This window comes from Amphimedon queenslandica, unplaced genomic scaffold (genome assembly GCF_000090795.2).
Source record: "Amphimedon queenslandica unplaced genomic scaffold, v1.1 AMPQUscaffold_13429, whole genome shotgun sequence".
Classification (NCBI taxonomy): Eukaryota; Metazoa; Porifera; class Demospongiae; order Haplosclerida; family Niphatidae; genus Amphimedon; species Amphimedon queenslandica.
Genome location: NW_003546335.1, coordinates 134066 through 158553, shown reverse-complemented (window position 1 = coordinate 158553; position 24488 = coordinate 134066). Strand labels below are relative to the sequence as shown.

The following is a 24488-nucleotide window of genomic DNA, read 5'->3' as shown; positions in this document are numbered from 1 at the left end:
TGGGTGAGTAGGGCTAGTAGAATAGGGATCATAATTAAAATCAATTTTCTTATATCAAAAATAAATTAATGATTATTATTGAGGAGCTGACAAAATAAAAATGATTACAATGTTAATTTGCCTTTTTCTGTATCATATTCACTACTAACACAGTTCCAACTACCACTGGGATTAAACCCAGGACTGTAGAGCCAAGTACAATTAAGTTAAGGTGAGATTCAAGCTCCTTGTTGCACTCCTCAGTATATCGGTTCAGTATATCTTCAGCTGATGTACCTACTTTGCTTGGTAGAAACTTCCTTCCTTCCTGTTCTGAATCAATACAATGACCACACAAACCAACCATAGTGCCATATGGTAGTATACACTCAGTTGTCTCAATTTCTAAATCATAGCCATTGTATCTAAAACCAGCATAAAGTTTCTGCTGTTCTTCAGGACAAGGTTCCGTCTCTTTGAAAACTTCATGGTTCATCATTAGTGCATTAAAGTAGGTAGCACAGTCAAAGCTATTCACAGTGATGGATTGTCCTTCATTGTCTGTTAGTACAAAATCAACAGAGCTGTGATCATCATGCGTCAAATAATATTTACGTTTCCACCATCCTCTGGGCTTAGGGTATTCCTTCCTCTCGATTTCCATTTTCGTTAAAATCTTAAAGTGTCGTTTGGCTGCACCTTTTGGTGACGTGTCCGTGTCCCCTGGCAATATAACACCAAACTGACTAGCAGCTGTTAACAATGAAGAAACATCCTTCATACCTGTACCAGGGACAATATCGTCAACTCTACTGGCCACGTTAGACATTGAATCAAGTTTCTCTCTGCTTCTTTTCTCAGCTTCACAAGTAGCTGTAACCTCTAAACGTCTTCCATCCTCCCTCACTATAGCATTAATGACCCCATTTATGAAACAATCTATATTTATCTCTGCATCTCTAACGTCCTCAATCTTCTTCACTGGCCTATTCTTCATTCTTTTCAAGGAGGCTTTGGTATCAGTGTATTGCATGATGCCTAGCATCAAACAAACGGCTCCAGTGATGCCCCCAGGCAATCCAAGAACCAACGTCAGGTAAATAGCATCTCCCAGCAAACCCATCCTGTTCTAGTCTACCTGATTCCTGGAGGAAGATGAGAGAAGTGGCCCTAATGATTTGATTTGTTCCCAAAAGATGGGCGGAGTCACAAATCATTAAAAACTTTAAAAATTAATTTTCATGAAAATTATTTTTAAGAATAACATTTTAAATCTTTAATAAAAGATGCAAAATATAAAAATGATTGCTGGAAATTATCAATGATATCTATTACAGACTCCTACTGTTAGACTTCAGCAGCATACTAATGATTGCAGAGCCACAAAAAATGAGCCCAACTACTATATGAAACACAGCGAATCTCTTAATTCCTGGATCCGCTGAACTATGTATCATTGAATCCAGTGGCTTTGAGCTAACGTGCACTGGTGTGACAATGACATCGTCTCTGGATGACCTTCCAGGACGTGGTTTGACTTTACCATACACAGTAATGGATTTGCCAATCTTTACTATCCTCTCTTTTATGAATACTTGACAGGGATACAGAAGTAGAGGGAGCTCTCTTCTTTGTATAGGGAATGTCAGGGTTTTGCTTTCGTCCACTTTTTCTTCGTTTTTCATGTATGATAATAAGTCTCTGAAACCATCAGCACGGTGAATGTGCTCTATCCTAACGGACTGAGTCTCGTCGTATTTGTTCACCAATAGGAAGCTCACAGATGAGACTGACTCTTTCTCGGAGAGCGTTATCTTTTTATCGTACCACGCCATGTCTTGCGGCCTAAATATGCTTTCTTTTCTAATCCTTGTCTCCACGAGAGCCACCCCCTCCATCTCTGGTTTAAAGGAAGACCTGAGGACCTCGTCAGACTCACACGGTTTAATGATTCCTTCAATTAAAACTTCCTTCTGCTTTACTTTGCCATTAGGCTTCACAGTAAAGTACTCACCCAGCCTTTTGAAGTCTTTACAGTGACTTGTGTCCACCATGGCAACCTCTTTCGGGACATAGAGGTTCTCATTAAATGCCAGCCAACATCCAAAGCTGGTGAGACCTACTCCCACAGCAGCAAAGGCCCAAGCTCCACCACTACAGTCAAACCCTAGTTTCTCCATTGTTGCAATTATTAATTTTGTAGAAATCTAGCCACACCTTCATTTTAATGCTTAACCACTCCCTTAACTTTTCCATCGCCATTTTGTCTCTAGAAGAGAGGGTGAGAAACTCTGTGGGAAGAGATTCTTAGCAGTCTTTTAGTCTGTCATGACGCAGAGGAAGTGGCGTGTGTTCCCTGGTAACAACCGGTTCTATTGCAACGGGCTCCTCATGAGCTCCACTCAGGTTGCTGTGTTCCTCTTTGTCATAGTTGCTGTGATCGTCACTGCTTGTCTCTTCTTCGCCTTTGAGTGAGCAAAAGATTAAAATTTTGCTGTTAATTGCCAGCAAGGATGCTATTTGAGTCTTAGAGTGCTGATGCGTCTGCGATAAAGCTTTGGGGTTGGGCACACATGTATTTTAATTAATTAATTATTGAGCTTATTTTGTACAGCCTTTCTCAAAACTACATGTGCATGTATGTCATGGGAAAATTTGACTATTGAATTGAGCAGCACTCAAGTGTGACCTTTAATTGTGTCCATTGATTTGCTTAAAACCAATGGACCAGAGATAGTGTATTGATTACTTACAGCCACTTGTCAATGGCTTGAGTTGATTAGCTATACCAGGTGCTTGGCGAGTTTAGCCATGTTGACACATGATTTAAGTAATGTACACACACACACACAAAAATACCATAACTTTAACACGTGGTATTAAGAGATGATTATTGATTAATAATTATAGTAGAATTAGTAAGTATAATTAAGAGTGGTATAATGTCATTAACTGTCACTATTTTTTCTAGCTGTCGGTTCCTAATACAATATGTACACCCAGGGACCATCCCACTAGCACTGATTGGATTATTGGGAGCATTCTATGTTCTCATGTTCCTCCTCAAGGCTGGTTGTACTGATCCTGGCTTTATACCACGAGCTAGACAAGACGAAGCCCATTATAATCAAGGACTAGGAGAACCTGGTAAGCAGTAGCACTTTATGTTAGTTATACCGTATATGCCATATATTTTGTGGATATAAAATTTTGCGATTTGGCTACATTTTTGTATTTGTGAATAAATTTTTTTTTTTGCGATTTTAATGTAATTACCACACCTATTATATAATCGACACGCTATTTTGCTGATTTTAATTTTGTGAATTTTTTTCAAAGCACAAAAATTGCGAAATTTAATCCCCGCAAAATATATGGCATATACAGTGATCCTTAAATGAGCCCCTTTTTTCTAAGCTTGCAATATAATTATTATAATTATTTATATTTGATATTTCAGATCCCAATACAACCAGTACTGGCTATGTGGGAGGGACTCCGTCCAAATACAGGACGGTAGAAATCCACGGGCAGCAAATTAAACTCAAATACTGCGTGACATGTAACATGTTCAGACCCCCACGTGCTTCTCACTGTGGGCTCTGTAATAATTGTGTAGGTAAGCAATATCTAATTGGACAATGGGTACATGTACACGTTCTTCCCATTGAAATATTGATTGGGAATGGTGTTTTAGCCTTCCAAGTTTCCCGAGTGTTTTAGTGAAATTTTATCTAGAATCTTTTTATTAGATAATTTAGATGATGTATGTATATGTGCATGGATTTGATGCTAAATAGATATGAGTTTTAATGACCTTTTATTAATGAGAATTGTTTTAATACTTGTAGAAAACTTTGATCATCATTGTCCTTGGGTGAGTAACATTCTTTCTTCTTTCTTTCCTCCTCCTCTCCTACCCTTCCCTGTCTCTTCCTTATATTCTCCATTATATAATGTTAAAAATTACAGAAATTTTTGATCATCATTGTCCTGCTGTAAGTTGACATATTCTTTAGTAGCCCTAGCCTCTTACATTTTTTTATAATTTTATTCTTTAGAGCTGCAGATGTATAGCTTTTGATTTTTACTTTTTGTTTTTTTATAGGTTGGGAATTGCGTTGCAAAGAGAAATTATCGTTATTTTTATTTGTTCCTCGTCTCCATGTGTATAATGGGTCTATATGTTATGAGTATTAATATAACTGTCATGGTCTTAGGTAAGTATATATATTCAGTATTGTATTATAGACATACATAATTTTATTTATGTACATGTACATTTCAATAGACAATGATAAATAATAGTATTGCTATAGCTATTCAGTTTCTTTTCAATAGCAATCTTCTTTGTCCTTAATTGCTGTGATAGCATTCTGACAGATAAAATACTGTTGTGTATTGTATTGTGTGTTTGTATATCTCTCGTATATTATTATTTTCATTTCAGCTTCTAGAATGGTTGGATTTGTCAATGCTTTAAAGACATACCCAGCAACATATCCTTTTATAATTATATTAATTACATCACATATTACATACATGTACACACACACACACACACACACACACACACACACACACACACACACACACACACACACACGCATGCACACATGCACGCACTGCTTTAGTCAGTGTTCTTAGGTACTAACAGTTGTGAAGATAATACTCAATGCATTCACTGATGCTATGCTAAGATGATCTCATTCCGTTATATTCATTCCTATTTCCTTAACAAACTGTCATATACTGTTATAGAGTTTTTCATTAGTGGATTTGCAGTTATTGCAGTGTTTGGGTTAGCTTGCTATCACACACAACTTATTGCTACCATGAAAACCACCAATGAAGAGGTAGGCCTTTGTGCTCTACATACTCTAATAACAGTGTTCAATGTACACATACATGTAGCAGTAGATTATATGATATGGCAAATAATTTTGTGCTGGGTTTCCCACAGGGCATGCTAAGGAAGCAAAGAAGGCTGCTTTATAAGTTGACAAGCCTAATAGCATATTGAGCAACTTTGATTGGAATCAACTCAAACTTTTTACACAGCATAAGGACATGTATGTGTATCAGAAAAAATAATTATAAAAATGAAGAATTCTCTCCTAGCCATTTTTGATGAAATTTGGCCATTTGAAGACCCTGTACTATAGTATAGGGACTTTGGGCCGATTTTTTTTAGCATTAATAAAAAATCCAGATTTGATTGGAATCAGTTTTAAATTTCAACACAACTTAAGGACACATATATGTATTTGTATCAGACAACTCTGTTCTTTCCTTGTTTGATGGAATTTGAAATACCAATATTTGTCAAGTTTTTAAGTAAAATTCACTGACAAGAGCCGAGCACTTAGCCAAAATCCTGTGGGAAACCATGACTTTGTATAGTAACCCTGTTCACTATTGATGAGTTATTTTGTTCCCACAATGTTTACGAGTATTTGGCATGTAATTAACTCTTGGCCACGTTACATGTAGTACATTTTATACATTGTGTAGTACTATATAATGAAGAATTGTATTATGTGGACCACTGAAGGTTTAATGTTTTATTTTAAAAAACTCCAAACAAAAGAAACTACAATGTGTTCTAAGGTCACTACATGTATGCATATGGACTACACTACACTGTCATTGTTCCTTTAGCTCTTAGTTAGAGTATCAGGCTCTGCAGTTCATTAGGTGTCAGGACACTAGCATATATACGAGATTCTTCAATCAGCATATCCAAGTTTCCTGGTCCACCATTTGTACTGCCATGACGTAATCCCCAGAATATCTCTGTATCTCCTCTTGGCCAAACTCCTAATGGTCCTTTGGTGTACTCTCCAAACTTGATTCCATCGTGGTAGAGCCTTACGTGTGCTTGACCATTATTGTTTCTATATGTAATGGCAATCTGGTTGTAAACTTTAGTATTTGTTTCCTGATACCCTGGAGTAGCATCTATTGTACGTATGCCGTTGCTACTTCCAGACATCCATCGATGAGATTGACGTTCTCCATACACAATAGCATCAAATTCATCAGTGGTACATTTATCAATAGTCAATGCTGATCCAGACTGTACGTTTGGGTTCTGTATCATCACCCATGATACCAGTGTCTTCTCTGATATTGATGGCCCTGTGTATGAAGGAGCAATGGCCCATTTACCTGCACCTACATCTAGCTTCCCATCTTGTATCACTGCTCCTTTTAGCACAATGTCTCCAAAGTTTCCGGTGAGATCCTCAAGTTCTTGTCCTTTCTCAAAAGTCCAGTGACCGACTAGTGAGCTAAGGACAACTTTGTCATGAGCGTGGGTACATGCTATTATGAAAAAAATACAAAATAGAGTGTACTTCATTTTTGTTTGACTCTTTTGGTTATAGGTTGCTATATTGTGTTCTCTCTCTTAAAGATTATTCTTCTTGGCTCTGCTTCTGCTTCCTCTTTTTACCTTTTTGGGGCCCTATTTAACTTAGACTCTACCTGTATGACAAATTCCACTTTAAGGGGTGCTGCCTATAGCAACAATTATGTTATGCAGGAATGTTTAAGTCATACAAGTGTCCCATATAAGAATCTTAATAGACTCTTTATGCTCCTCTAAAAATGGGCTTCTATTTAATGAAACACCTTTAGGAAAAAGGGAGTGAAAATACTGGCGCTACCCAAGAAGCTATAAAATAACAGTTAGATTATATAATTGGTGTTGCATGCTTTAAAAATGCAAACTTTTGAAAAACTCTCCCTATGGATAATCAGACTAAATTTACAACAGAGCCTTTTTACATGATTACACATACAGTAACATAAAGATATTCTGATTAAACAGAGCTAGTTAGTAAAATATGGTGTCGGTCAATAAGAAATTTAAAATTATTGATATTACAGTAGAAAAAGAGGAATATTTATATGTTAATCAATTTGTTTAGTTAAAAACTGCCTTCACCTAGAAATCTAGTTATTCAAATTGAAAATAAAGGGAGTTTTTTTGGTTTTGAAAATTCTTCAGTGTTTTAACATATCCTTTTATAATTACCATAGGGCGCCTTTTTTTTCAAGGGCTGTAAATTTTGCGAATTTGCCTTAAAATCAATTTCGCAGATTTAGTTTTTGTGAATTTATACTGTCTGCCATTTTGTGCTGTAATAATTTGATTTTTGCGGAAGTAATTTTCATGAATCTTTAAGAAATTGCAAAAATCGCGAAATTTACAGCTCTTGAAAAAAAGGTGCCCTACAGTATTAGGGCAAAGCCCTTACTTATGAGAATTTATGTATGTATATATGTAAGTGTATGTTTGGGGGCGTGACTGGGAGGTGTGACCAGGAGGCAGAACCTCCTCAAATTTTTACATTCTTTCTAGTATTAATAAATGTAGAATAAATATTGAGCAACTTTTAAAATTGATAAAAAAATTAAATTTGATTGGAATCAACTCAAACTTTCTACACAGCATAAGGACATGTATGTGTATCAGAAAAATTATAAAAATGGAAATTCTCTCCTAGCCATTTTTGATGAAATTGGCCAAAGACCTTTTGGGCCGATTTTTGAGCAAATGTAAAATTCATAAAAATCTAAATTTGATTGAAATTAGCTTAAACTTTCTACACTACATAAGAACATGTACATGTATATATGTCAAAAAACGCTATCCTAGCCTTGTTTGATGGAATTTGACAAAAAAACAAATACCAATATGGGGATATTTTTTAAAGTTTTTGAGCAACTTTAAAATCCACTTACAAGAAGCTGAGCACTCAGCCAAATCCTGTGGGAAACCCTGATTTTGTATAGTAACCCTGTTCACTATTAATGAGTTATTTTGTTCTCACAATGTTTATGAGTATTTGGCATGTAAAATACTCTTGGCCACGTTACATGTACACGTAGTACATTTTGACATTGCAAAGTGTACTATCACTGAATATGGGTAATGTATAATAAGTTATTGGGTAATTGTATCATGTGGACCACTGAAGGTTTAATGTTTTATTATCAAAAAAAAACTTCAAATGAAATTAACTACAATGTGTTCTAAGGTCACTACATGTATGCATATGGACTACACTACACTGTCATTGTTCTTATTGCTCTTAGCACAGTGGCCTCAGACTCTTCAGTTCTTCAGGTGTCAGTACACTAGCATATATACGAGACTCTTCAATCAGCATATCCAAGTTTCCTGGTCCACCTCTTGTATTGCCATGACGTAATCCCCAGAATATTTCTGCATCTCCTCTTGGCCAAACTCCTAATGGTCCTTTGGTGTACTCTCCAAACTTGACTCCATCGTGGTAAAGCCTCACGTGTGCTTTACCATTATTGTTTCTATATGTAATGGCAATCTGGTTGTAAACTTTAGTATTTGTTTCGTGATACCCTGGAGTAGGATTCCGCTCTGTACGTTTGCCGTTACTACTTCCAGACGCCCATCGATGAGTTTGAAATTCTCCATACACAATAGCATCAAATTCATCAGTGGAAAGCTTATCAATAGTCAGTGCTGATCCGGACTGTACATTTGGGTTCTGTATCAATACCCATGATACCAGTGTCTTCTCTGATATTGATGGTCCCGTGTATGAAGGAGAAATGGCCCATTTACCTGCACTTACATCTAGGTTCCCATTTTGTATTACTGCTCCTTTTAGCACAATGTCTCCAAAGTTTCCTATGAGATCCTTAAGTTCTTGTCCTTTCTCAAAAGTCCAGCGACCAACCAGTGAACTAAGGACAACTTTGTCATGAGCGTGGGTACATGCTATTATGAAAAGAATGCAAAATAGAGCGTAGTTCATTTTTCTTTGACTCTTTTGGCTATAGGTTGCTGTATTGTGCTCTCTCTCTCTCTTTCTCTCTTAAATATTATTCTTCTTGGCCCTGCTTCTGCTTCCTCGTTTATTTTCCTTTTCCTTTGTTTTCCCTCTCTCTCCCATGATGCATTTTCCATCTTTCCTTCACATTCTCTGAATATTAGTCATTCATTACTGGCTGATCTATTGTCAAGTTCTGTCTTTTAATTTTTGGACTGTGAGCATACCATATTGATTCTCTGTTGATGCTCCTTTAATTTTTTATAGTATAATACTTTTTTATTATGCATATGCTTGCATTCAATGATCTTAACACATGTACATGTATATATACTGTCCTTTTGGCATGTTCTGCTGTCCTAGATTGACTTGAGGAAATGAGAGTACTTTCATGTTCCATAGTAATAGCTTGATTTGCTTCACCCATGTATGCATGTATATACATGATATTTATTCCACAGTTTTACTGTACAAACAAATATAGACAAAAAAGGAGATAAGTAAACATAGTCATCGCGGACTCTTGGTAAACATGTGTATAAATGGGTATCAAGCATTTTACATTAGCCTATGCATAGGAATAGAGATAACCTAATTTGTTGCAATCCAGTCTTATTTACCATAAACAGGTTTTAGCTTGTTAAATAAAAGGGTTAAGTTAGTAATAGCATTTTACTTCATTTTAGCTGTACATGCATGCAGTATCTGCATCAAGTGTATTTTAATGGACTATACTCTCCTTTCCATTTAAACAAATGAACATTTAGCGTACTAAAACTAACTACAGTATCTGCATATCATTATATTGTTCAGTTCTTAGCAACATGGCCTCAGACTCTTCAGTTCTTGAGGTGTCAGGACGCTAGCATATATACGAGACTCTTCAATCAGGGCATCAAGGCGTCCAGGTCCACCATTTATATTGCCGTGACGTAATCCCCAGAATATCTCAGCATCTCCTCTTGGCCAAACTCCTAATGGTCCTTTGGTGTACTCTCCAAACTTGACTCCATCGTGGTAAAGCCTCACGTGTGCTTGACCATTATTGTTTCTATATGTAATAGCAATCTGCTCCAAAAAACTAGTATTTGTATTGTAATACCCTGGAGTTGGATTTATTGTACGTTTGAAGCCGCTACTTCCAGCCATCCATCGATGAGATTGACGTTCTCCATACACAATAGCATCAAATTCATCAGTGGAAAGTTTATCAATAGTCAGTGCTGATCCGGACTGTACGTTTGGGTTCTGTATCATCACCCATGATACCAGTGTCTTCTCTGATATTATTGGTCCTTTATATGAAGGAGCAATGGCCCATTTACTTGCACTTACATCTAGCTTTCCATCTTGTATCACTGCTCCTTTTAGCACAATGTCCCCAAAGTTTCCAGCTAGGTCTTTAGTTTCTTGTCCATACTCAAATGTCCAATACCCCACCAGGGTTCTGCTCAAAAGTGTGTCGCAACCATGAGTCCTTGCTATTATGATAAGAAGGAAGCAGAAGTAAAAGAGAAGACACTTCATATTCTGAAAGTACTGATGCTTTCTGTCACGCATTGACACTACGGCAACTGCCAACAAGGAACTAAGGACTATTACTGCACTTTTTCTATTTGTCTATAAAGTTTTGACACTTGTCACTTTCATTGTTATTGTATTGTGTAAGGTCAAAGGTCATTCGAACCTTTTAGGTTGCTGGCTAAGTCTAAATTTTTGTTATAACTGTAGCTCTTCTTAAGTCCTGGTTCCAGTTCTAGTTCATTAAACTACACCTTATCTGTCTCGTGTAGAAAAGAATAAAGTCTAATTGATCATACATTGTTAACTTACATTTCATGTAGTATTAATCTCCTGTTTGTCACTCTTAGTTAGTTTATGTGTATTATATCTGTTGCACAGTGTCTCAATTTGTGTCATAATTAAATTAAGATTATATTGACAGCTAATGCTTGCTTATAGCATATGATAGTCTCTTTACCATATTTCTTTATACATGTAATAATGTTTTGTTTTCTTAATCAGTTGTTTTTTAATACTTTTACTGTTTTTTGTTAGTTTAGTTTAGCATGTGCTAAAAGTTGTTGATAATATGTGACATTGTTTGATAGTTCTGTTGCTTATTTTGACACTGATATCACATTCACTATGGAAGTATCTCACTTGATGTTTTACAAACACATGAGGGATTTTGTTGATACTAATTATAACAAGCAGTTCATTTATAATGACATTACTTACTGTCATAATGTTCACTAGCTATACATGTACATGCAATAAAGTGTTGCTCTTTGCAAGGATTTTGACTCAACTGTTATCATTTTTAGTTGTTTTTGTGGCCAATTGACTTTCTTGCTTTGCAACGCGGCTTAAAATTTTAATTCATTATTATTGTGAACTTGCTAAGAAACAAAACAATAAAACCAACTACAAAAAGAAGTAAACAAATGTCCATGACTAATGACTACACTACTGATCAGTTCAACCCATCATAGCTAATACTGTATTATCTATGATTTTACTTGTTTAGTCGAAGCTTGACCAATTCTTGGGGCTTCAGTACAGTTGTATATATTCGGGATTCCTCTATTTCGGCATTAATCCTCCCAGGGCCACCATTTGTGTTACCATGACGTATGCCCCAGAATACCTCAGTATCACCTCTTGACCAAATTGCTATGTATCCTTTTGTGTAGCGTCCAAATAAGCGTCCATTCACGTAAAGTCTCACGTGAACCGAACCACGCATATTTTGATATGTTATGGCAATCTGGACGGGGTTTGTGCTACCAATGTAACCTGGCCTAGGGTCTGTTGTACGACGAAAGAAACTACTTCCAGACATCCAGCGATTAGCTTCCCTTTCTCCATACACAATGGCATCAAATTCATCAACGCTTATCTTGTCAATGGTCAGTGCTGATCCAGCCCGTACCCGCGTGTCTGTGAGCCTTACCCACGATACCAGCGTCTTCTCTGATATTGTTGGCCCTGTGTATTTTGGAGACACGGCCCACCCCTGACGGTGAACAATTAGTTTCCCATTTTCTATTCTAGCTCCTTTCAATAAGATATCAGCAAAGTTTCCCGTGAGGTCTTTGAGCTTTTTTCCTTCCTCAAATGTCCAATGACCGACAAGGGAGCTCTTAGCAATGTCATCACAAGCATGAGTGCATGCTATAGCACTTAGCAGGCAGAGGAGAAGGTACTTCATTTCTTGTCTTTGATGTCTGATATCTTAACACTTGCTCGTTCCACTTTTATAACTGAGATTGTTTTATTTTCACTGTTATTCCGTGTTATTGGATTATCATAACTGTAATGTACCAAAGTTTTGTCCCCATTCTAGTTGTATAATGAATTAATTTGTTCAGTTGTTTTTTTTTATTTCAAGGTTGTATGTTGCTTTAGTTTAGCATGTGCTAAAGTTGTTGTTCATAATAAGTGGCATTGTTTGTTAGTATTGATAGTTTAATTGTTTATTATTTTGACGCTGATGCCACATTCACTATGGAAACTGTATGCTACATATACTTGAGAGATTGTGTTGATATTGATTGTAGTTGTATAGGGGGCAGGCGATCAGATCTCCCATCAATAAGTATTATTACTATTTACTATTAACCTTTATTGATTGACATTAAAATTCAATAACTTGTCATTTCTGCTGTGTTTTTTGTTCACAGTTCTTATTACATTAATTATGTTCATTTCTATACATGCACTGAACCATTGCTCTTCTCTGTTTTATGTACTATGGAAGGTTTTTAGAGTCAATTATTATCATATTTATGTTTTTGTTGCTTTGCGACGTGACTTGAATTATTAAATTCTAAAAACTTGCTAAGAAACAAAACAATAAAACCAACTACAAAAAGAAGTAAAAAGTGTTCATAACTAATAACTACACTACTGATCAGTTCAACCCATCATAGCTAATACTGTATTATCTATGATTTTACTTGTTTAGTCGAAGCTTGACCAATTCTTGTGGCTTCAGTACAGTTGTATATATTCGGGATTCCTCTATTTCGGCAGAAATGCTCCCAGCACCGCCTGTCTTTGAGTTACCTTGGCGTGGACCCCAGAATACCTCAGTATCACCTCTTGACCAAGATGCTATGTATCCTTGCCTGTAATGTCCAAATAAGCGTCCATTCACGTAAAGCCTCACGTAAGCAAACCCACGCATATTTTCATATGTTATGGCAATCTGGACGAGTTTTGTACCGAGGTCTATAAAGCCTGGCCTAGGGTCTCTTGTACGACGAAAGAAACTACTCCCAGCCATCCAGCGATAAGATTCCCTTTCTCCATACACAATGGAATCAAATTCATCAACGCTTATCTTGTCAAGGGCCAGTGCTGACCCGGCCCGTATGTGTGGGTTTCTGATCCTCACCCACGATACCAGCGTCTTCTCTGTTATCGATGGCCCTGTGTATGAAGGAGACACGGCCCACTTGCCAGTTTTAACTAGTAGTTTCCCATTGTATGTTATAGCTCCTTTTAATACAATATCTGCAAAGTTTCCCGTGAGGTCTTTGAGCTCTTTTCCTTTCTCAAATGTCCAATGACCGACAAGGGAGCTCTTAGCAATGTCATCACAAGCATGAGTGCATGCTATAGCACTTAGCAGGCAGAGGAGAAGGTACTTCATTTCTTGTCTTTGATGTCTCATATCTTAACATTCTTCCACTTTTATAACTGAGATTGTTTGTCATAATAACTATTGTTTTATTTTCATTGTTATTGGATTATCATAATTGTTTATATAATGTGCCAAAGTATTGTCTCCATTCCAGCTGTATGATGAATTAAATCAATTAATTAGTTTGGTTGTTTTTGTTTCAAGTTTGTATGTTGCTTTAGTTTAGCATGTGCTAAAGTTGTTCATAATAAGTGGCATTGTTTGTTAGTATTGATAGTTTAATTGTTTATTGTTTTGACACTGATAATGACTGATGCCACATTCACTATGAGAATAATAGCCAAACTCATTTAATACCAACAATCATTTTGATTGTCTAAACAAAAATAGTGATTGCTTCTATCAATAGACTAGGTGAGATTTAAAAGCTGTCACATTTGGATTATTGTTTTTACAGTTAAATCATCATAATTATTTGCTATTTTGCCAATAATTTGTGAACACTCTTCCTTGTTGGTAGTGCAACTAATTTATTTTTGTATATAACATTTTCATGTATAACATTTCTACACATTATAATTCCTCAACTGTACTACTCACTATTATGTTTGTACATTTCCCATTCATTTCTTCTCATGTTTCTGTAGATTAAGAACACATTTAGAACTTCACAGAATCCTTACCGTCAGCACAATGTCTTAAAGAACTTCTGTATTACCATCTGCGGCCCGTTTCCACCGAGGTATGCATATGATATATCACATCTTATCCTTTATTTTACTGACCACCCTAGCCTTATAGATAGAAGAGGTTTTGTTAAAGATGAAGAGCATCATGGCGTTGACTATGGGGCGACAAATCCTATAATGGTGAGTACAAGTATTGTAATTACACGCGTGCATGTGTTAATATTAATTTCACAATACTGTAAGCATTCCTGTATTTGCACATTGTGTAAAAGGTTTAACCTGACTGTCAAAATTGGATTATAGTGACTTCTCAAAAGTTTTCTATTTTTAATATTTTTGATGATCTTAGATTATGGAGAAATTGTCAGCTGATTTCAATCAAAATTGAACTTTTTCCAAAATCAGGCCAAAGTCCCCATACAGGGTCACCGGCCAAATTTTGCCAAAATTGAAAAGGAGAGAATTTGCCATTTTTATAATTTTTCTTGATGCGTATACATGTACTTATGTTGCATAGAAAGTTTAAACTGATTTTTAAAAATTTGAATTTTTTACGAATTTTTTAAGTTTGCTCAAAAATCAGATCGAAGTCCCTGTACTATAGTACAGGGTCACCGGCCAAATTTTGCCAAAATTGAAAAGGAAAAAAATTGCCATTTTTATAATTTTTCTTGATGCATATACATGTACTTATGTTGCATAGAAAGTTTAAACTGATTTTTAAAAAATTTGAATTTTTAAAGAATTTTTTAAGTTTGCTCAAAAATCAGGTCAAAGTCCCTGTACTATACAGGGTCACCGGCCAAATTTTGCCAAAATTTAAAAGGAAAGAAATTGCCATTTTAATAATTTTTCCTGATGCATATACATGTACTTATGTTGTCTAGAAAGTTTAAACTGATTTTGATAAAATTTAGATTTTTAAGAATTTTTTAAGTTGCTCAAAAATCAGGTCAAAGTCCCTGTACTATAGTACAGAGTCACCGGCCAAATTTTGCCAAAATAGAAAAGGAAAGAATTTGCCATTTTTATAATTTTTCCTGATGCGTATACATGTATTTATGTTGCATAGAAAGTTTAAACTGATTTTTTTTTAATTTGAATTTTTAAAGAATTTTTTAAGTTTGCTCAAAAATCAGGTCGAAGTCCCTGTACTATAGTACAGGGTCACCGGCCAAATTTTGCCAAAATTTAAAAGGAAAGAAATTGCCATTTTAATAATTTTTCCTGATGCATATACATGTACTTATGTTGTCTAGAAAGTTTAAATTGATTTTGATAAAATTTAGATTTTAAAGAATTTTTTAAGTTGCTCAAAAATCAGGTCAAAGTCCCTGTACTATAGTACAGAGTCACCGGCCAAATTTTGCCAAAATAGAAAAGGAAAGAATTTGCCATTTTTATAATTTTTCCTGATGCGTATACATGTATTTATGTTGCATAGAAAGTTTAAACTAATTTTTTTTTAATTTGAATTTTTAAAGAATTTTTTAAGTTTGCTCAAAAATCAGGTCGAAGTCCCTGTACTATAGTACAGGGTCACCGGCCAAATTTTGCCAAAATTGAAAAGGAAAGAAATTGCCATTTTAATAATTTTTCCTGATGCATATACATGTACTTATGTTGTCTAGAAAGTTTAAACTGATTTTGATAAAATTTAGATTTTTAAGAATTTTTTAAGTTGCTCAAAAATCAGGTCAAAGTCCCTGTACTATAGTACAGAGTCACCGGCCAAATTTTGCCAAAATTTAAAAGGAAAGAAATTGCCATTTTAATAATTTTTCCTGATGCATATACATGTACTTATGTTGTCTAGAAAGTTTAAACTGATTTTGATAAAATTTAGATTTTTAAGAATTTTTTAAGTTGCTCAAAAATCAGGTCAAAGTCCCTGTACTATAGTACAGAGTCACCGGCCAAATTTTGCCAAAATAGAAAAGGAAAGAATTTGCCATTTTTATAATTTTTCCTGATGCGTATACATGTATTTATGTTGCATAGAAAGTTTAAACTGATTTTTTTTTAATTTGAATTTTTAAAGAATTTTTTAAGTTTGCTCAAAAATCAGGTCGAAGTCCCTGTACTATAGTACAGGGTCACCGGCCAAATTTTGCCAAAATTGAAAAGGAAAGAAATTGCCATTTTAATAATTTTTCCTGATGCATATACATGTACTTATGTTGTCTAGAAAGTTTAAACTGATTTTGATAAAATTTGGATTTTTACGAATTTTTTAAGTTACTCAAAAATTAGGTTAAAGCCCTGTACTATGGTAAGAGGGTATTTTGTCAAAAATGAAATGAATTCTTTATTTTTATATTTGTTCTGATACATAATTGCATGTACATGTACATATCTTTTTCGTGTAGACCCTTGAATACTCAAACATAAAAGTTTGAGGACTCAAACATTTAAGTTTAAGTTTTAAATAACAAAAATAGTTGTAACTTGTTAATTAATTAACAAACTGACTCCCCAGCTCCTTAGCACACACAGTCATCCTGTCAAACAGCAAATCCCATCTAATATAAACAGTATCATTACTATTATTATTTTATCATTGCATCATAGATGGATCCAGAGCAAAGGTCAATGCAAGACACTGCTGATACAAGTAGTCAGTTACCACTAACAACATCCACGGACAATAACTGATTATTATTATTATTGCTGTTGTTTTTGTTGTTGTTGTATGTTCGACTACTGCTATGGGCATTCATTTTAGTACTCATATTATGTTTTAACTTTTAATACTACACAATATCCATTGCTAGGGAATCTTTAATGAATGAAGCTACCATTGTACAATGACTAACATAACATGATTGGTTGGCTGATGCTAAAATTCATAGCATTGCCAGAGCCCAACCCCCAGTAGTATCTAGATCTAAATGACAAGAGTCACAAGATGGCTTCAAGATTGACCATCTCGTTACTCGTAAGCCTGTCCTTGTCATCATGGATGCTGTACATTGCAATACTACAAATTCCGAGTGTTGGTAACAAGCTCCCCTCATTAAGGATAAAGTCTCGAGCAACTCCCCCCGTTATTGTCAAAATACCAGCATCTCAAGTCCTTGTGATGATGATTGCATTGTTCAACATTATAGCCTTTTCTATCCTTTACTCTGTTGTTGCTAAAGGAACTCTTCTACTAAAGCAAATTGTGACGTTTTTGATTTCTTCCTTTTTTATGATTTCGGGTGTGTCTATGCACACTGTTGCTGTGATAGTTGAGAATCAACTAACAGACAATGACACCGTTTTCCCATTGATTGATGTACTACATGAGTACGTGTCACACAGCACAGCTATGATTGGCTTCTACTTGATGATCAGCACCATAGTTTGGGAGGAGTACAGGCATTTTCTCAGAATCATACAAGATGGAAAAGGAATGAATGAATTAAAGCACAAATGGTTTACACTATTGACTGCTCTGATTGAATGGCCGTTCTCTGTTGTATTGGGTCAATTCATTGCTGTGTTTTCCCTCCGTACTAGCACTCATCTCATAACTTTCCTTTTCTTTTTTATTTTTGTACTCTTTGCATTTAAGTTGTACAAGGAGTTGCAGTCCTTTGGTGTTTCGATGTTTCAAAGTGGCTATTTTCGTTGTGAGATACTGTTAACAAGTTTTTTCTTTATTGTGTCACTATCTGGTTTATTTCATGGGCTCCTGGTACTAATAGGCAGCGATTGGAACAGTAATAATGAACTGTAATGTTGTTTTTCAATATGTTAAATCTTTCATTATAATAATTATTATTTTATTTTTAATCGCTGCTATTGGGAGCCTTGCTTTAATCTGTTAAAATTATTATAATGAAAATTTTGAGGATTTAATTTTAGTTATGACACTACAGAGTTGACACAATAGTTATTGTATATCCATCCTATAGTGTAGGTGTGACCTAACTGACCTGGTATGCTTTACTGCATCAGTAAGCTAACCTCAACTGGTATCATGGAAGGTCATGTGAAATATTCGTCTCTTTTAGTTCTCTCTATGCTGTTTTGGCTATTATATGCTAGTGGATTTCAGGAACTGACTCCTCTACTTCCAGCTATAAGGATACCAGTCCCTCAATCCAATCATTCATACCATCAACCCATTTCAGTAGGAATACCTTTATCTCAAATACTGGTCCTCCTTTTTGTTTTGGCTGATATTCTTATTTTCTATTATCTCTACTCTATGAAAGGGACTCTTAGGTTCACACACAATGTGGTATTCTTGATGTCTTCTTTCATGATAGTTTCTGGCATGTCCATGCACACTGTGGCTGTGATAGTTGAGAAAGAAATAGCAAAAGATAACCCTATTTCCCCTCTCGTGGCTGTATTACATCAATATGTGTCACACAGCACTGCTATGATTGGTTTCTACTCAACAGTAGGTATCATAGTTTGGAAAGAATACAACAGTGTTATTGCTAATTTTGAAGGAAAAAAAGATCCAAAAACATCTCTCAAAAAAGGCATCATCGTGCCAACTCTGTGGGTGCTGTGTTACCAGTGGGTAGTTCCTCTCTTGCTGGGGCCTTTTCTTGCAGTGTATAGCATTAATACTATTACAGAGATGACTGCTGTACCGTTTTTCTTCTTTATTTTCTTTTTGGTTTTCAAAATCTATCGACGTTTACAGTTGTATGGGGCTCATCAGATTTTTAATGAAGCAATAGCTCTTGGTTTCTTCTTTGTGGTATCAGCAACTGCTTTGCTGTTTCTTTTTGGGTTCTATGCTCAAGATCTGTATAAACTAATTTGTATACTCTGAAGTATTGAACTAACATATATATACTCAAGGGATATGGGGAATTGGGAATTACAACTACTATAACTGTAACCTTAATCTAATTAATCTATATTTATTTTAGGTGTAAATCTTAAGTAGTGAGACTATAGTTTTAATGTCAAATATTAAAGGACTATATACAGACCTACTTGTAGATTAATATATTATGTATTCTGTTGTTTATTAAGATAACAATCATTATACTATTGCATTGTTCTGAATATTGGTTTTATACATCCATGCCAAGTATAGATTTACTATATACTATACTCAGCAACCACGTTCCAATCATCTTAAAGCCAACATTGCTAATTATCCTCTGATGTGGTCAACCAACATGCCTTTCAATAAGGTTAATAGAAAGACAAACTACTGCCTGTAGTATGCAGGTAATTTAGCTTATATATAGTTACTATGCACTATATCTAAAAGCATGATTGCATTCTATACCCCATTATTATCAATTATATATGCCATATTTTGTTTTGTGATGCTGATTGTTATACATAGATCTACATGTAAGCTCTGCTAAAAGAATTCATCAAAATGATTGTATAATGAATTTTAATTTTAGTGTTACCATGACAATTTAGATCTGTAATAAGAGTAGGCAAAAAAACATAGAATGGAAGAGGATGATACAAAGAACCTATATGATGTCACAGAGCTACAAGACTATGATGACCAATCTGGGTACAAGCCTGGACCAGTGACCAGTGGAGGCTTGCAGCATCAAGCATTAGTATCTGTAGGGAAATTTGGTACAGTAATATTGATAGTGATAGCTCTGCTGATATTCCTTGGTCTTGTTATTCTTCTTGGTATTACTGGCCTTACTCTCACACATTTAAACACACTCCCTGTTTGTGATAATAGTGCATCATCATCAAGCTCCCTTGCTGGTACCAATAGCATTAATAGTACATGGGCTAACCTTTTACAATCTCAGGTAAACCGACTGGCCAACACAAGTGATCGTATTTTCAATTTTGCTCAAGACACTGCAATGAAAGTCGATGATATATACAGCTATACTGATGTTAACACTACAGGGAACATAAAGCAGATATTGCAGGCAACCAAAGATTCAGCTAACATGCTCATGGACATAGTTGGTAGTCTAACTAATATTGAAGGGAATGGCATATCTACTGCTGCAGTTGTCAATGACATTGTTATAGTGGCTAATAAGTTACTGGAGCTACAAAATGATTCCACCTTGTTTACTTCTGTTCAGCCTGTATCTTGCAGTGACATTAAAACAGCACATCCAAACAGTCCAACCGGTTACTATCACACAGGAGGTCACACCATATACTGCAATATGGATGAGTTATGCAGCGTAGCTGGTGGAGGATGGACAAGACTAGCATATCTGGATATGTCTGATGCTATACAGGACTGTCCCACTGGGTTTAAGTTATATTCCATTGGAGGCACCAGAGCTTGTGGGAGATCCTCATCTAACACTGGTAGTTGCACATCGATTAAGTTTCTAACCAATGGTATCAGTTATTCTCAGATCTGTGGTAGAGTAAAGGGATACACATACGGTAGTACTGATGCTCTTCACGATCATGTTGACAATCAACACGACAATATCAATTCCTATTATGTCGATGGTGTCAGTATTACACGTGGATCCCCTCGTCAACATGTTTGGACTTTGGCTGCATCTGCTGTAGGAGCCATCGTTGCTGGAGGCGCATACAACTGTCCATGTTCTCCTGGTAGCACACAGCAAGTTCCTTCATTTATTGGAAACAATTATTATTGCGAAGCTGCAGGTGGTGATCCACTCTGGGATGGTCAGAACTGTTTGTCCATAGAGACTGAGTGTTGTTCATCACCATACTTACCATGGTTCTACAGGCAGTACAATACTAGCACTACTGATTATATTGAGCTGAGGGTGTGTGGTGACCAGTCTTCTGCGAGTGAAGATGCTCCTGTCAGTTTATATGAAATTTATGTCAAATAGATTATTTATTTTTGCTATGCTTTTCAACTAAGTTTGCTATGCTTTAGCCTGTTTTATCTTTGCATTGTAAATTTTTATCATTTTTATACTTCAATCTTGTTGCAATCCCAGCCACGCCCAAAAGAGCTTGCAGACTTTCTAGCACCGCCCACATTTATCAGGAATTGGATTATAATGAAAATACGTGACGGTACGTGACTTGTCTGTCCAGTTTATCATGAGAACATTGACATTCAAGTATAGCTTTCATTGTTTTAATTGGCCCTGAAAGGAAGACATGCTCTTAAGATCTGTTCTACGTGTTCATTGCCACACTAATCGGCTATACCCACAATTCCGCTCTAATTCCAGAGCATTCTCCTCCCGCTATGGCCGTAGGACTTCTTACAAAAGAACACAGGTGCTCTATCCAGCAGGAGTGGCAGCATCCCTTACAGCTGCCGGAGTGTTGGCCGTGAAAAGTGAACCAAAGAGTAGTAGTAATAGTAGTAGTAAAGAAGGAGGAGGAGAGGTGGGAGGAGTTACAGGTGGTTTAACAGCCGGTGAATGGAAAGACGGTCTACCGCTGTACTCGTTTGATGAGGTCAAGAAGCACGACTCAAGCGAGAATGGTGTATGGGTCATTTATAATAAAGGAGTGTACGACATCACTGGGTTCATATCCAAGCACCCTGGGGGGGAGCTACTTCTCGTCGGGGCTGGACGTGCTATAGATCCTTACTGGAAGATATACAGTGTCCACCATAGCCCGGAGACTCACGCATTGCTAGAATCAATGAGAATTGGTAATTATGACACTAGCAGTACTCCGGAAGAAGAGAAAGGAGAGGACGATGGTGAGTTAGATAATCAGTGGTCTAACGAACCTCAGTCACGTCACCCTGCTCTCTTATGCAATCAAGAAAAACCCTTTAATGCCGAGCCTCCCCCGGCTATTTTAACCGGAGACTTTCACACGCCAAACGATCTCTTTTATGTACGTAATCACCTTCCGGTCCCACCTAGAGTTGATCCTAAAGAGTACAGGCTTGAAATAGCCAAGGAAACTGGCATTGGTGAAGGTGTGGAACCGATTGAGTTGAGTCTGGAAGAAATAAAAGCATTTCCTGTCACTTCAATATCAGCTGTAGTACAGTGTGGCGGTAACAGACGCCACAGTATGGCCTCATATAAGCCAGTCCGTGGTCTATCATGGAAGGGAGGAGCTATTGGTAATGCTCGTTGGACCGGAGTACGATTGTGTGACGTATTGAAGCATGTTGGTGTCAGTGGGGGAAACTATGGCGGTATTAAGCATGTTCAGTTTGAAGGTCTTGATGCTGATGCAATGGGTTCATGCTACAGTGCATCCATACCCATTGAAACTGCAATGGATCCTAATCGTGACGTATTGCTAGTCTTCCAAATGAATGGAGAGGACATACCTATTGACCACGGGTATCCACTGAGGGTTATAGTCCCTGGGGCAGTCGGGGCTCGTAGCGTCAAGTGGGTTTCTCGTATCGTCCTCAGTACAGAGGAGAGTCCAAGTATTTGGCAGAGACGAGACTATAAGCTGTTCCCGTCTAATGTTGACATTAATAATGTTGACTATGAGTCCAGTGAAGCTATGCAGGACATGCCTGTACAGTCAGCTATATGTCTACCAATCCCTGGTAGTACTGTTGACATCAGTAGTGGGTTTGTGACACTACGAGGATATGCTTGGAGTGGCGGTGGGAGGAGTATCTCAAGAGTTGATGTCTCCATTAATGGAGGCAAGGACTGGTCGGTTGCTAAGCTTCATTCTAATGAATCTCAAAAACCAAACAGAGTTTGGGCTTGGTCTTTGTGGGAGGCAACTGTCCCTGTGTCTGCTTGTACTGGGCAATTGGACATTGTGTGTAAAGCTATGGATTCATCTTGTAATACACAGCCAGAGAATGTTGAGTCAATTTGGAACTTTAGAGGACTTGCTAATAATGCTTGGCACCGTGTGTCCGTCAAAACTGCCAATAACATTTAAATTTATAATAATTATATTGATTCATTTCATTCAACCACGCTTATGATTTCAACTGTTTGTGATGCTTTATCTTTGTATTTATTTAATAATTATTACCTAAACTGTAATGAAAGATCTCTATCTACAATAGATCTACTATAGTCATAGTGTTGTGGGCGTGTAGTGTATAGAGCAGCTCTACTTGCTTTGTCTAAACCTGTTGTAATGGCGTCTTTTTCTCCATTCGTGTATGTCCTTTTGCTGATTGCTCTGCTAGCCTTTGCTCATGCTGACGGTGTTGAAGTTCACATCATTTCTTATCTACCACCCAGTAAGTGTAATTGTACACTAAATGCCAGTACTACAGGCCATATTATTTGCCCTACTCTGAGCACTGCATTGGAAAACTGTAAAAGCAATGAAACTTCCAACCTAACATTCATTTTACATAATCAGGATAATATTGAGACCTCTGTGTCGTATGAAGTGTCCAACACTGTTCACATACAAAGTAACGGTGCCAATGAGAATGCACCATATACCATTAACTGTCTTGATTATATATCATTAGAATTTATTTCTTCACTTGGTAGCCATCAGTCGGTTCTCTATTTTGATAATATTAAATTCCTTGGCTGTGGTAATGGCGTGGCCATAGGAATGAATATCTCTGGTGTGTATAGTGTCAATATGAATCAGGCATCATTCCAGTACATGTTAGGCCTCTCAATATTAAATGTTGTTGACGTGGATATTAGAAATTCTAACTTTACAGAATGCTACACTAATCCCTATGCTCCTTTACGAATCACATATAACAACTCAATATCAAATGCTGATAATAATACTATTACTTTATTTAATTGTCATTTTGAATCAAATCAAGATGTTAGAGATTTTGGCTTTACAGTAGGTTCATCTGGAGTATTTGTTGTAAGTTTTCCTCAGCATATGCAAGATAAAACTTTTACGATTGGTTTACAAGAATGCTATTTTGCTCATAATTACTTACAGTATTCTTCTTATCTTTCACCAATGTTATATGTGTCAAATTCCACCAATTTACATGTTCAGTTTACAATTAAAAATTCCTTTTTTACTAATAACAAGGGCCTTGCAGTTGCAATTGAAAATTCTCCACTGTTTCATAATAAAGAATTTATCGTTAAATTGTTTAACAACTTATTTTTCAACAATACCAATCCTTTGAATGACTATGGTTTAGTTCATGTGAACATTAACTCTGAATTTGTGACTTTAAATTACAAACAGTTAAATTTTACTAATAATACTGGAACACTATTGACTACAAATTCCTTAAATAATAGTGCTATTAATCACACATTGGTTGATTGCTCTTTTTATAATAATGTGAAGTATGGAATGAACAGTGTTGAATATTTAATATCTTTTAAAAGTCAAGGTAAACTATTTGCTAATAATGTGACTCTGAACAATTTGACTTATACAGTCGGTGGGCCTAAAGTTAACAGTGGTCCTTACTTAATGGTTACCATGAGATCTATATTTCACTTTCAATCTGTCAATCTTGTTGCTGAAAATTTGAACTTAACTGGCAGTGAC

At 36.2% G+C, this 24488-nt stretch overlaps 3 protein-coding genes across 4 annotated transcripts; 2 read left to right on the top strand and 1 right to left on the bottom strand.

The window, feature by feature from the left end:
- The first annotated feature begins 2285 nt into the window (after positions 1 to 2285).
- On the top strand, positions 2286 to 16919 carry LOC100638299 (probable palmitoyltransferase ZDHHC14). 2 transcript variants are annotated; one of them, XM_019995884.1, is made up of 10 exons: positions 2286 to 2450; positions 2951 to 3126; positions 3440 to 3598; positions 3952 to 3977; positions 4088 to 4199; positions 4430 to 4478; positions 4733 to 4835; positions 14100 to 14194; positions 14246 to 14321; positions 16713 to 16919. In XM_019995884.1, the coding sequence occupies exons 1-10, from the start codon at positions 2308 to 2310 to the stop codon at positions 16794 to 16796; spliced, it is 1023 nt and encodes a 340-aa protein (XP_019851443.1). In that variant the 5' UTR covers positions 2286 to 2307; the 3' UTR covers positions 16797 to 16919. The 2 variants fall into 2 exon arrangements, with proteins under 2 accessions (XP_019851443.1, XP_011403659.1); XM_011405357.2 differs by lacking the exon at positions 3952 to 3977 and adding an exon at positions 3831 to 3856.
- Positions 5514 to 8843, bottom strand: LOC109581618 (uncharacterized). The gene is made up of 2 exons (XM_019995885.1): positions 8086 to 8843; positions 5514 to 5647 (listed from the first exon to the last, which is right to left on the bottom strand). Exons 1-2 carry the CDS (start codon positions 8784 to 8786, stop codon positions 5644 to 5646), a joined length of 705 nt encoding a protein of 234 aa, XP_019851444.1. The 5' UTR covers positions 8787 to 8843; the 3' UTR covers positions 5514 to 5643.
- Positions 16920 to 21070: 4151 nt separating the features above from the next.
- LOC100638169 (sulfite oxidase-like) lies at positions 21071 to 23017 on the top strand. Its single transcript, XM_003386221.3, has one exon. The coding sequence runs from the start codon at positions 21198 to 21200 to the stop codon at positions 22923 to 22925; it is 1728 nt and encodes a 575-aa protein (XP_003386269.1). The 5' UTR covers positions 21071 to 21197; the 3' UTR covers positions 22926 to 23017.
- The last annotated feature ends 1471 nt before the right edge of the window (positions 23018 to 24488 follow it).